The following is a 13,622-nucleotide window of genomic DNA, read 5'->3' on the forward strand; positions in this document are numbered from 1 at the left end:
ACCTTTTTTGCCTCTTACTGTTATACATGTTTTATATATATACACATATATAATATATGTATATAAGTCCAGTGGTCTGTTCTAATTATTACTTTGTATCAATTTGTTCTTAAAGAATCTGGGAGGAACAAGTGCCGGTTTATAACTTTTTTTATATTAACTTTCATATTTTCCTTGTTTTAAATAAGATCTTCTTCAGCCGCCATGCCCTGCTTAACAACAGGGTACCCTCTGAGAAATGTGTTATTTGGCAATTTTGTCATCGTTTCATAATCATAAAGTGTACTCACACAAACTAAGATGGCTATGATGTCACTAGGTGATGTAATCTTATGGGACCATCATATCTGTGGTCTGTCATTGACCAAAATGATACTATGCAACACATAACTGTATATCCAGAGTCAGCCAAAAAGACAGAGAAAAGGTTATATGGATTTTAGATTGTGCATGGCACAACTAAGGGGTACCATTTATATATCAGTGGTTTTTGTATATATTTAGTTTGACAATTTATTGGCAGATGGCCAAAAATGTCTTGTCTTAATGATTTCAGTAACAGTTTTCTAGGATCTGGAAATAAAATGTCAGGAAGAATCGTACAGAGCGGAGTGTGATCCCTAGTGGCAGCCCCACGAGGGTCTGGAACTAAGAGATTGGGTGGTGCTTTGTCCTTCATTCACTCAAAAGAGAATCAGCAAATGAGTAAGCTTGATTGCAATGCCTACCTGTGTAGTTTTCCCAGACAGATTACCATATGGTATCTTCCATGGACAAGCCAAACAGGGTAGGGACAAGTTCCTTTTGTGCCACAAGTATGAATCCAAGAAGTGGCAGAGAATACCTGAGATCTTACCACACCTGGGCATTGGCCTTGGACCAGTGGTCCCACCACCAGGTTAAGCCCAGTAAATCCCAGACTCTGGCCAACCAGTCGAGCCATCCATTCTCTTCCCAGCTTTTCTCTGAACACATTGTTCACACTAGACTGTGAATTTCCTTCTCGGTACAAGAGACCAGAGCCACATGTCAAGGGGGATTCTGTTCCCACCAAGGGTAGACCATGTTTCCAGCACTTGCCACAGCTCTTTGGGCATCTTCCCAAGGATGGTGAGGTGTAAAAGTTCATCTTGTTATTCTAAAACATCAGAAACAGGTCCTAACTTGGCAGGACGTTAATTTACTCTATGGCATATAAAGCACTCGGAAAAATTCACGCGTAAGTGTTACTTCTTTGGGGACAGGGGTACTAGGGATTGAACCCAGCAGTGCTCTCCCTCTGAGCTACATCCTCAGCCTATTTATTTACTAAGAGACAGGGTCTCTAAGAGATTGCTGAGGCTGACCTCAAACTTGCAATCTTCCTGCCTCAGCCTCCTAAGTCCCTGGGATTACAGGCCTGTGTTGCTATGCACAGCTGAGTGTTATTTCTTTATCTTTTTGATGTGATGGGAACATGACATCTTGCAAGTCATGGACTGTCCATTATTCATCAAATTAGATTATTTTATGTCCCCATTCTGACTTTACATTACTAGATAATTTCTGTGCTCTATTGAAACTTGGTAATTAAATAAATACCCAATGGAATTCACTATGATAGTGAAGTATTATGATTATCTCCACTACCCAGTAGTCACATGCAGCCAGTGAACGCTTGAACTGAACTTCTAAATTTTCATTCATTTTTATTTAATTTTAAATAGTCTCAGCTGGAGGCTCTCAGATGAGATGCTGAAGTTATCATCTGAGATGTCCCTTTGCTTAATATTGTATGATTAAATCTTGCAAGATACATTAAAAGGAAAAGCCCCCAAATCAGTGCATAAAGGTCTATATGTAATAAAAGTCATGGACTGGGTCATGGAACTATATTATACAGAAACTGTCATAGACCTACCAGCCTCCCAAAAACTAAACTCTGACATAAGCGAAATCTAGTATACACACATTGTGTGGGGACCACCAACAAGAAACAGGCAGCACAGAAAGTTCCAGGGGTCTGCCTGAGCTGCAGAGGAAGCCCTACCTTCTGTGTTTCCATCTCCCTGTCTCTCATGCAGACTTCAGCAGAGGTGGGGGAGAGTGTTGTTCCTGCTTGTGGGGAAAAATGGAAGGAAAAAAGAAATCTTCAAAGCTGCAATTGGAAACATTTACTTTATGCAGATAGCAATTGAGTAAAAGGAATGAAACCCCTACTGCTCAGTGTAGTACTTTTCAAAGAGCATGCTTGTAAAAGTTTTTACAGTCTTGCAGACTCTTCCCTGGGAGTCTTTGAAGTCAGGAGACAGAAAACATTATTAGGCTCCCTCCTCAGCGGGGCGTGCCTTTTATTGTTTTCCAGCACTCATTTTTCAGATACATGTGGATGAAAGCCAAGCTGCACACAGATAAAACAGACATAACCAGAGTATCTGTCCCCAGGGGGAAGCATGATATTAACAGGGTTTGGGGAGATTTTTTTGTTTGTTTTAAAAAATGTAAATGTTTAACTTGGGATCAGTATATATTAATGCCATTGTGATTTTCCCCTTCTCATATTAAAACGTAACAGTAATATTTTACACTGTGATTTAATTGCCGCAAATACTGTGGTAACCTTATCCCAGCTGCATTCTTCTTTTTAATTCGGTTACCATTTCAATATAATGAAAGCCTGCACCCCAATGCATCTGACATTTCACATTTCCTTTTCTCTGAGCTAATGGGAACAGTATAATCAGAAATAAAATAAAAATTTAAAAAAGAAATTATCATGTTCCTTCCCAGCCCATCATAGAATTAAAAAATGTCACTTTAGATGGATCTTGAAAAAATTACTTTTCCCTCTCTGAAGGAAAATGTGCTGCAAAGAGAGAAGTTGAAAGTCACCCTAGCTTGACATTGCGAGCAAGAGCAGAGCCCACAGGTGAATTTAATTTTCCCGCAGGGGAATTAATGCTGCCTCATCCATTTGTCCCCAGGTCATAGATCTGTACTGGGGCGTTGATGAAGATGAATGGGACAGCCCTGAGCTCCAGAAGACGCGCATGAAGCTGCTGGAGGATTGCTTGAAAACTTCTGCAGGTCCATGTTTTGTTGTGGGTATAAAAACACTAATGCTTTATATTAAACCATAGATGAATGTGACTGACAGTTCTTGCCGATTTGTGATTCTTAAGGGGCTTCTAAAATCATGAAAATGGGGGAGGGGGTTACATATGTTTTAAAAATGTTAAACTGTCTCCTCACCCTCAACGTGTGAGAACAAAACCTTCTTCAGCTTTTCATAGGAAGCGCTGCAAATTAACGATGAATAATTTGAAATGTTAGCCGAAGGGATAGCTTGGGTTGATGATTTCTACACCTTGTGGGCAGCAGTAAGGATTACAGTTCAGTCCTAGAGTTATTAGCGTAGTTTTATCTTATCCCACCATTTAGTTTATTGCATTATAGTATTTCTATTTCTCAGCATTAGAATTTCTGGCATTTTTTTTTAACAGAGTGGCTGCATAGTATATTGAAGTGAACCAAATATACTGTGTCAAATCCACCAGTACAAAATGGTACCCTGTGAAAGCGTTCATTTCTGTAATGACTTTCAAAGGCTCATTATAAGCTAGAGATTTTACAAGCGTAATGTCATTCATTACAAGTTCAGTATTATTTTCTGCAGAATGCTCACCACTCTGGGTAGCATGTGATAGTAAGGTAAGTGAGTCATTCTGTGGCAGGTATTTGTATAAAACCACTGATTTGCTTAAGAACCTTGTCTTGAATCCAGACAGATTCTTCCAATCCATTGGGAAGTGGTCTCTTGGGGTGGTCATTAATGAGGGCTATGAAGAAAATACTGTATCATAGCATTGAAAGCTAGAGACAGTCTATCCATAAAAGATTATTAACATTTATATGCATATGCATCTATTTTCCTATCCACATAGGATAGGAAATCCCTGCAGAGATGACTTCAGAAATCTGACCTGCTAATGGCAAAGTTTTTACTAAAGACATTAGAGGGAACATAGATATTTTGTATGTGCCAGGAGCTATTGTTAGTACTGGGAGTATGGCAGAGTCGTCCATGTAAAAATGTCATGTTGTAAGCCAGATTCTTATGATGTAACCTTAGACTTGAATTCAGATAAAATTTCCTGCCCTCATTGAGTTTGCATTCTTATATGAATGAAAGGGGAGAAGACAGGCAAAAAAGAAAGAGAAAAAAGAAACAAGGAACTAAATAAAAGAAACAATAAGTCAGATGGTCATAAGTGCTATGGAGGGAAAATTCAGAAAGAGGAGAGAGAATCCCAGAGAGGAAAGAGATTTACTATTTTCTGTAGAGCAGTTGGAGAAGGCTTTAATGATGAAGGTGACTTGAAGGACAAATAGGAAGAGGAACTGGAAAGAACCAGACTACATTCCAGGGGAGGAGAAGGCTCTGCTTGGCTGCCTTGCCTAAAGGAAGAGCAAAGGCAGAGCATGCGAGTGTGGGCTTGTCATGGGCTTTGGAATCTCTTTTTTCGTTAAGAGATGAACTATCCCTTTTGGAAAGAAAATTTCATTAAGACAGTTCTCTCAATCTTGACATTGATTACAAATATTTAATTTTTGCTCTGAGTAACAAAGGAAGCCACAGAAGTATGTTGAGCAGAGGACTGAAATGAGCCAAGTCCCATCTTAAAGATGACTCTGGCTGTTGGGTGCAGGACCGGGCAGACCAGGCAGACCTTTAGAGAGCTTTGCAATAGCACAAATGTGAAATACACCCAATGTAGGGGATTGGAAAATGAGCGTCTAAAAACAGTGACCTGTGTTCTCAAAGATTCAGCATAGGCCTGAAAGCCATGGTAATCATCTGAAGGAAGAATTAAAACACTTTCAGAGGATAGGACCAGGACTATGGGATGGAAGTTACAAGGAAGCCTATTTCAGTTTTGGTGAGGAAGTCAAAGGGCATAGCTTTCTCTCAGGTTTGGGGGTCACATGGCCCTGGGCTCTGATTGTCATAGCTGAGTGGCACTGGATGACTTATTTCACTGTTCTAACACTTGGTTTCCTTTTCTGAAAAGTAGAGGGGATAATAGGTATTTACCTCAAGTTGTAAGGAGGGTATGACTAACAAAGCTGTCTATAAAAAAATATAGACCACTACAAATGGAAGATGGCAGAAGTCACATTCCATCATGCTCCAAAAAGCCAGATGTGGAAAGCATCACACAATGAGAAGACTCTGGGGTAGCTCATCTGCCATGATCTTCATAGCTGTATCTTAATTCAGCCTAAGAAGTTCAGGATTGAGAGAGACATTCTCCTCCTTTTATAAACCTGTAGACTGCAAGTTTGTGCAGTTCTGAGAGTAAAAGATAACTGATATGGCAGGAACAACGACTTCATTGCATGGAAACAAATCATCTATCCCTCCTTCTGCTCCCTGTTTCAGGTTTAAACTCAGGGCAACCCACAGTGAAACCCTACAGAGCAAGCCAGGATTGTTCATCCGGTAGTCCCAACTATACAAGGCTTACTCACTGCTTCTAGGAAAAAGTATGCCTCTTCTGGCCATTCCTGTTGTAACTATGGTAACAGGCATGTGTGTATCTCTTTTGCACTCAAACTTCCTTGTCTAGTGCTCCTTTCCAGTATTTCTAGAAATCATGATGACCCCTGGGAGATGCAAAGCTGAGCATGTTACTTACCCTAATGCTAAAGTCTGGGCAAGAAAATTCACTATTACTAAATAAAAAATATATATATATCTTCACAGATACTAGCCCTTTATGTTAAATACAGATGAATTCATGACCAAAGTTTTCATTTTGAATGCCCAAGGAATGAGATCCAGAGGGAATTTCAACTTAAATATTATATGTGCTTGATGCTCTTCAACTTTATTTTCTAAAGCATCATTGGCATGCGGGCTGCGCTGGCAATCCTACAGAGCAGTTTTCACACGTTTTTTGGGTACAAGAGGATAAGGTGCTAGAATAAGGGCATCTAGACATAATGTCAGATCCTGCTTAAGGAGAACTCAGGGGGGATCTCTACTGAGGGAGAACATCATTAGTATAAGGGGGGCAGAAGGAAGAAAAGCCCAGAATTTTTGTATTTCACAACCTTGGTGAAGGCCCTAATTCTGATAGGCTATCTACCACATTTTATCATATCCACAAAGGTGAGGACATAATAATGGTAAGCATAAAAGTAAATTTTGAATTAACTTCAAAGGTTTGTTGTGGGTATCAGATTTATCATGTAGAGTTTTTGTGAAGTTTACAAAAAGTTACACAACCATGAGTTATTTTTAAACTATGATTTAGGTTATTCTCCAATAAGAATGAAGTTTTCATTCATATTGAACATTTATGTGATATTGAATGGTTTTCTCTTAAAAAAAATGTTGGTGATAGTCAACATGTAAGAAGGATTAAGACTTGATTCAGTCAAATATTAAAGTGTTTTAAAACTTCATTCTTGTGCGTCAATATTTTTTAAAAAGCTTTATAAAATGTACACAGTATATATTATTGTGCTAGATACAAATTCACTGGATTTTCTGAATAAAATCTTTACCTGCTCCCAAGGAAGATGTTGACCAGGGCTGCAGTTAACAGGGAAACAGCTCCCAGTTGAGTCCAGAGTCACCACCTGCCTCATCTTTGAAGTGTAGAGAATTGCCTCAGCTCATGCAGTGTGGCTCTCGCCTGTCCCACCCCATAGCCCATTTAAATAACCTATTGGAGAGCAAGAGGAATTCCACCTTTTGGAAAGAGCAGGGTCCCTGTAATACTGTCTCATCTCCATTGTTCTCTGTGGTGTGTACTTACGGGAAGAGGAAGTTTTCTTCTTGTTATCTCTCCAAATTTGGAACACCCCAAAGGAATTGCTTGTGGAGTTTGAAAGTTAACTCTGAACTCTTGAGTGAGAACCTGCTTTTTGGCAAAATAAATGATGTATCCATTTCAGGACATTCAAAAAGGAAAATTAAATCTAAGGAAATTAGAAGACAAAAAGATACCCTCATCAGAATGCAACAGATTTTAAAATACTTCTAAAATTTTCCTAGTGTTCTTTGTACCTCTAAAGAGAAAAATCTGATATAGCATTTTAGAGCTGGAAAGGGCCTTATATCATCAAGTAACTACGTGGTCTAAAATCCTGATTTTACACAGAAAAAAAATGAGACCCAGGGAAGTGAAACAAATCAGTATTTCCTGAGCTCCTAAAATTTATTTTTATACCAACCCATTGAGGCAGCTATCTTTTAGTTCTGACGTTGCGGGTGCTAAGATTCGAATGATTTCTGTTTGAAGTCACAATTAGTGATACATAGAGACGGGCTTCCAGCCTAGGTCTCTTTAGTCCCAAAGTCCACACTCTTCTATTCCAAGTCCCTAAATGGGTTTACTAGAAGCTGTGGTAAGGTGAAGAACCCAAGACCCTCCACATTTGATAATGTCCTGTTTGTTTTCTTTATGGCATTCTCTAGCAGTTGAGTGAGTCAGCAAGTAGCCACTGGTCTAGTGTGCAGTGTACTTTTCTCTGGTGGGAAATAAAGCTATGTTGCTCAAGGCTTTCTTAAGATTGCTTAAGTCAACTATTAAATTCTCTAATGAACCTGAACTTTTTCATCTCTTTTCCTGGGACAGAGAAACTTGAAGCTGCCTAAAATTTGTGCTGGAAAAATGCCAAAAATGCAAATCATCGGGGCGGGGTGGGGGGGAGTCATAAAGGTTTCTGAATTTTCCCCTTTGAACTTCCTTAGCATCTGCTCACAATACACAGTCCAGGACAACCAACCTGAGAGCTCAGTATGGTTCTAGTAATGCATATGTCATGTGGTGGCCTAATACAGCACAAGGAAATCTAAGTAGTGCCCATCATGCTTGAGACTGCGCTAAGTTCTCTGAGGTGTAGGTAAGTAGCATACCACTTCTATGCACTTCAGCAGCACCTAAACATAGGAAGAGAGAGGTGCAGTTAAATATGATATATTTTGGCAAGTGGGACAGTGCAGTGTTAGAGCTGTGGAAGCCAAATGGAGAAGGAACTGTGTTCTGATTCTTGGAATCTGAGTGATGTTTACAGTAAGATTAAAAGGACTAGACCTGGGACAGAGGAGATGAGGTTACCCTGAGAGCCCAAGGAAACAGCAGTTCCTGAAAGTAGGTAGAATATAGAGTTAGTCACAAGGTGTTTTGGAACAAGAGACAAGAAATGTAGCTCCATCCCACCATCACAGATGCTTAAATATACACAGCAAAATGGGTGTTAGGGAGAAAGCTACAATTCCAACATTTGCAAAATCTAATGATTTGCTCTAAGTAAAATCTTTGTATGTTAATCAGCAAGAATACATAATATTCCTCATTATTCATACTCTGTTTGCTTTATAATTCTATTCTGTCTGGGCAGTGTGTATGGAGAGTGAGATCAGTAACCAAAAGGGCGTAAGGAGCAAGTTGAATCACAAATAAGCATGGACCAGCAAAATTCCATGAGCATTTCTCATATTGGCTCTAACTCTCCTCCTCTAAAGTACCAGGGAAGGAGTGGTTTTTGTTCATGCATATCACGGGTTTAATGTGAAGAAAATCCTGGAGATGGAGGTCAAAGGAGGTATTCTCCCATGAAATATGCAGATATGGGGGAGCCCTGTGGACTGCTCTACTTTATGGCCCTTTCTTCTGAGCTGACCTACAGTAGGAGGAAGTCCCTTTTTCTTTCTCTTCCTTTTCTGTATCATCTACACTGGGTGTGCAGATCTGGTTATAGTATTGTCATTGCTCTTCTTGCCTTTCAAACTTTAGCGTGACAAGTTGTGAAGCCAATCTGCACAGCCATTCTGCAGATCTGAACTGAATCATTCAAAGCAACCGAATTTTCTCAATATATTTGTTTACACTTGGTATCTATGATTATGGAAACAGTAATAGTTTTAACTGATATTTTTTTTTTACTTGGGGAGAGGGAATCTCTGCTTATTCCTTAATTTAAAATTTACATATCATCTGTTGTTATAAAAAAGCCTGAACTGCAAATGAGAGCTCTAAGTGTTAGAAACCTATATTTAAATGAAAGCCTAAGTTAAATATAGTGTTCCTGGACTAGAATCAAATACTCATATAGCACCAGCAATATTATACTTAAAATGTATTTTTTCACACTCCTGGATTGGCCATCGTACTCTCCTTTAACTACAAAGTTATTTTCTTGCCCAAGAAAATGAGATGAGGCTTGTGGATTTTTATCCAGCCTTGAAGGAGGCAGCTGAGTAAGCATTTAGAAGAGGTTTTGAATTATATTCCAGTGAAAGTGGATATTAATTGGTCTCCAACTTGAATAAGTTATGAATATAGAGATAACCCTGATTAACCAACAGTGGGGAAGCAGTTGTATCTTAATTGCCTATAGCAGTCTCAATGAAATACTGGACTTGACTTTTTCCAAGATGTAGCAGATGCAATGTGCTTAAAAAGAGTCTGTACCAGTCATCACATCTGTCATTGTACCTCATTTCTTCAAGACTGGAAGAATAATGAGGCTAAAGCATGATTATAAAATGTTCGGGCTAGCCTTAGTTTTACTTAGTGTTCTTACGGTTTGGAAAACTCATGTTGTAGAAGCATGATCTCCAGTGTATCAGGGATCAGAGGTGAAATGATCAGATTATGAGAGTTGAAACCTCATCAATGCATGAATCCATTTTATGGATGAATAATTGAAATGGACTATTCAGCGGTAACTAGACTACTGGTGGTAGTCTAGAGTACTAGAGTGGTAACTAGAGCACAGCTGAGGAAGTCGGCCACTGGGGAGTTGTGCTTAGGGATTATCTCTTTTCCCTGGATCCCTCTATTCTCTCTCTGCTTCCTGGCTGCTGTGAACTGAACCTCACTCCTCTGCCACCCTTCCACCAAGATATTCTGACTCTCCTCAGACCCAGAGCAATGGAGTCAGCCAACAATGGACTTAGAGACCATGATCTCTGAAACTATGAGCCCAAAGTAAACTCTTCCTTCTGTAAAGTGTTCTTGTCAGGTATTTCAGTCAGTGATGAAAAACTGACTAACACACCTAGTTTGGTAACTATATTATCTGAACAAGGCTACAGTTTAAAGTTAGGTCATATTTGCTTTTTAGTGTACCTGTCTTTAATGTGGGACCCTATATAATGTAAGCCACACCAAGAGTCTTGCAATCCTGGCATGACCACCACACTTGCCTACACACAACTACATGTAAAACCATGTTGGATAACCCAGAAGCTTAAATTTACAAAAGGTAAATCATCTGCACCCAAAAAAGTTTAATATTTTAATCTGCCGCAGTCTGGCTAGGCACAATTCAGGAGCCACTTGTCAAAGAAACGAACTTTATTTTTAGAACCACACACGCCAAACAAAACAGCTCCTCAGGAAAAACCTTCAGAGCCCGACTGCCACCACCGGCTTCCCACAAGCCTCTCCACCTCCCCCACTCCTCCTGCTCTTGAGGCTGATTGGCTGGGTCGCGTGGGCAGAGCCAAAAAAAGTCCCCAATGAGCAGCTCCGTGGTCTGAAAGGGCGGGGAAACAGCCCAATGAGCATCACCACAGAGGAGCCAATCAGTTGGCAGCTAGAAGTTTGCTGGGGCCGCTGTGAGCCAATCATCAACTGGCAGCTGGAAGTTTGCTGGGGCCCCTTTGGCTGTGGCTCTCAACATTAATCAATAAGTACATCTTTCTTTTTTGATCTTCTTTGAATAGATGGCCAAAATAATCAGACCGAACAGCTTCTTTAATAAAGTTCAGAAAACAAAACTGATCCTGTCCATTTTTATAAATGATATGATAATCACTTCTAGTCTTACTCTAATTCAATCTGCTAAAGTTTCTCAGGAAATTAAGGAAACAGAGGCTTCCCTTTTCTCACTCTAGCCTGCATAATTGATAATTATTAGTGACACCAACCAACTCAGGTTCACTCAGGACACCAAGTATCTTGCTCAATTCTCTTTTTTGACATCACAAACCAATTGGCTAAATTTAATGCCTACTACTTTCTTATTCCCCTGGAGAAAATGTTAAAAATGTATATTCATATTCTAATTTTGTCCTACAGTGCAGAATAATTTTTTCCTTAAAAGTTATTCTAAGGCAAGGAAATGAATTCTTACAGTGGCAAACTTTTTGAGTTTTAAAAATTTCCTTTTACAGTGAAGCAAAGTTGCATTCACAGAAATAATATCCATAAAGTATGAAAAAAGCAAGTAACTTTACAGGATTAAGAAGTCATTTCTGTTTCTAGAAATATGGTTTAACAAGACAATTAGTATCATTCTTGCATATAGTATATTAAAAATGTTATTATGAAATCTTCAGATCATTATTAAATGTATAATTATCCAGAAAAAAATCATCTAAATAACTTTGTGTCTCATTTTAATACATTTAGTATTCCTTATTTCAATAATATATTAAAACTAAACACTTCTTGGACTCTTATTCTTCACTGGAAAAAGAATTTCTAGCTTTTTATAACTGGAGGTTTAAGGGTTTCTATAAACATAAAATGTGAGTAGGACACTGAGGACCCACTACAAGTACTTTATGTGGATATATTCACTCAACCCAGGAATCTATAAGGAAGTTACTCCTAACATATAATCATTGTACCTGTAAGGTAACTGAGGAAAAAAAGGGATTCTTGACTCGTGACACAAGGCATGAACCCAGGTGTTCAGGTTCTAGGGTTTACATGTTAACTACATAATACTTCTCAGTTGTCAATTTGTCTTCACTTAGCTTTTGTGTTTCCTGAATTAAGATGTATTCTTTTCAACCTAAAAAGTTTTCTTAATCAGTGGGTCGCAATTTCCCTTTTGGAGCATGGGCATCTTGCTGCTAATCACCTGTCTAGGAGGTCTTCATTTTATACATATCAAGGTCAAAGAAGAATCTATCTGACCTCCACCCTTCTATCTCTGATCCATGTTTCCCCCCCCTTTGGTTCCTAACTGTAGTACCACCTAACTGAAGGCACACCTTGAGCCAATGTGCTGTACAAGAAAGCTTTGTTCTATTTCTAGGAATGATTAGTTTGTCTTTCTTTTCCTTCCATAAAACCCATTATTCCTCTAATCCTTGAAGAGAAAGTGAATTAAAGGATACATAAGTATTGAAAATGCCTTGACAGTTCTGTTCAGCGTAGCCTCTGAGGTGTGAGGTGTGATAATATAAGGCAAAAGAAAATTCATGATGCTGAACTAAGACTCGTTCAAGGAGAAAATTCAACTAATGTTAAGACGTGAAGAGTTAAATTAAGACTCACAAACTGCAGACAATAAATCATGGTAATAGCAAACATTCACTTGATAGTATTTATATGCCAGGCAGTATTCTGCATTTTACATATAGGAATTTATATAACCTCATATCAGAATTAATGAGGTGTAGGTATCATAATTATCTTTTACAGATAAACAGGCACACAGCCAGGATTTGAAGCCAGGCAGAGTGACTCTAAGGCTCATGGTCCTAACACCCGATACCTTTAAACATTAGCTCTGTTGTTTGATATGAGCCCTTCTGACCTCACCACCTACCTTTGCCTGAACGTGCAGATCAGTATCATGAAAGTACACAAGGCAGCCATCTATGAATGCATGTATACAACTTTCTAAAGGGTTGTCAGAGTTCAGTCAGTACAAATCCAGGCTGCAAATCCCTGTAAACCAGGAACATAATAGAGATTCAGTGGCTCGTTGTGATTTGGCTTGGATATTCCTAACAAGCCAGTTGTTGGTTGGGAATACCTTAATAGGACTACATTCTGTGAATTCTAAATATTCATAAGCCCCATCACATTTAGAGAATTAGGACCAGTGGTGGGTGGGAGATCCAACTCAGTCTACTAAGTATCTTTTAGACACAAGTTTGACCTCCAGCAACAGAGGGAGAAGAGCTGACCAACACCTAAAGGGACAGATGTCAGGACAAAAAAGCAAGCCAGACATTTAATCACAAACATCAAGTTTTTTTTCAAAAATTTCACAGATGACCAGAATGAACTAAAGAAGGTGATATGTCTGAAAATGAGTTGCCACAGGAAATAATAAGACTTGAGGAAACATGTTGGCTTCTCAGCAGCATGCAGAAGAGGCCTTTGAGACTAAAACCATGTAAAGAGAACAGGCCAATGTACAAAAAATAAGGAAATGGTGTATTAGGGTTCTCTCAACAGACAAAGCTACAGGAGAGAGAGGAGTGGGGATTTCTTGGCAGCATTGGTGTACGTGATCATGGCGGCTGAGAAGTTCCATGACAGGCTGCATGATGGCGACCCTGGGTTGCCAATCACAAGGATGGGTCCTTCTGTGAAGGTCTGAAAACCCCAGCTGGCTGCTGATATGATTCCTAGAATTCAAAGACCCAGGAGCCTAGAGTCTTTAACCATGGGCAAGAGGAGAGTACACTAAATTCTGGGAGAGGGAGGGACCAACTTAACTTTCTTGTTTTTGTCCTATTTGGGCCCCCAGCCAGTTGGATGGTGCTCACCCCCACTTTATCCACTCAGACTCATGCCAGCTCCTCTGGAAAAACCCTCTCAGACATATACCCCAAAATAATGCTTTGCCAGTTCTCAAGGTATTCCTTATATTTC

At 39.3% G+C, this 13,622-nt stretch overlaps 1 protein-coding gene across 1 annotated transcript in view; it reads left to right on the top strand.

Annotated features, from left to right (window-relative positions):
- Positions 1 to 13,622, top strand: part of Nwd2 (NACHT and WD repeat domain containing 2) — a 151,412-nt gene that overhangs the window by 77,932 nt on the left and 59,858 nt on the right. Inside the window, exon 3 of the mRNA XM_076865285.2 lies at positions 2,964 to 3,080. Coding sequence (XP_076721400.2) covers positions 2,964 to 3,080 — 117 coding nt within the window. The remainder of the gene's footprint in view (positions 1 to 2,963; positions 3,081 to 13,622) is intronic.

Source organism: Callospermophilus lateralis, chromosome 8, assembly GCF_048772815.1.
Source record: "Callospermophilus lateralis isolate mCalLat2 chromosome 8, mCalLat2.hap1, whole genome shotgun sequence".
Classification (NCBI taxonomy): Eukaryota; Metazoa; Chordata; class Mammalia; order Rodentia; family Sciuridae; genus Callospermophilus; species Callospermophilus lateralis.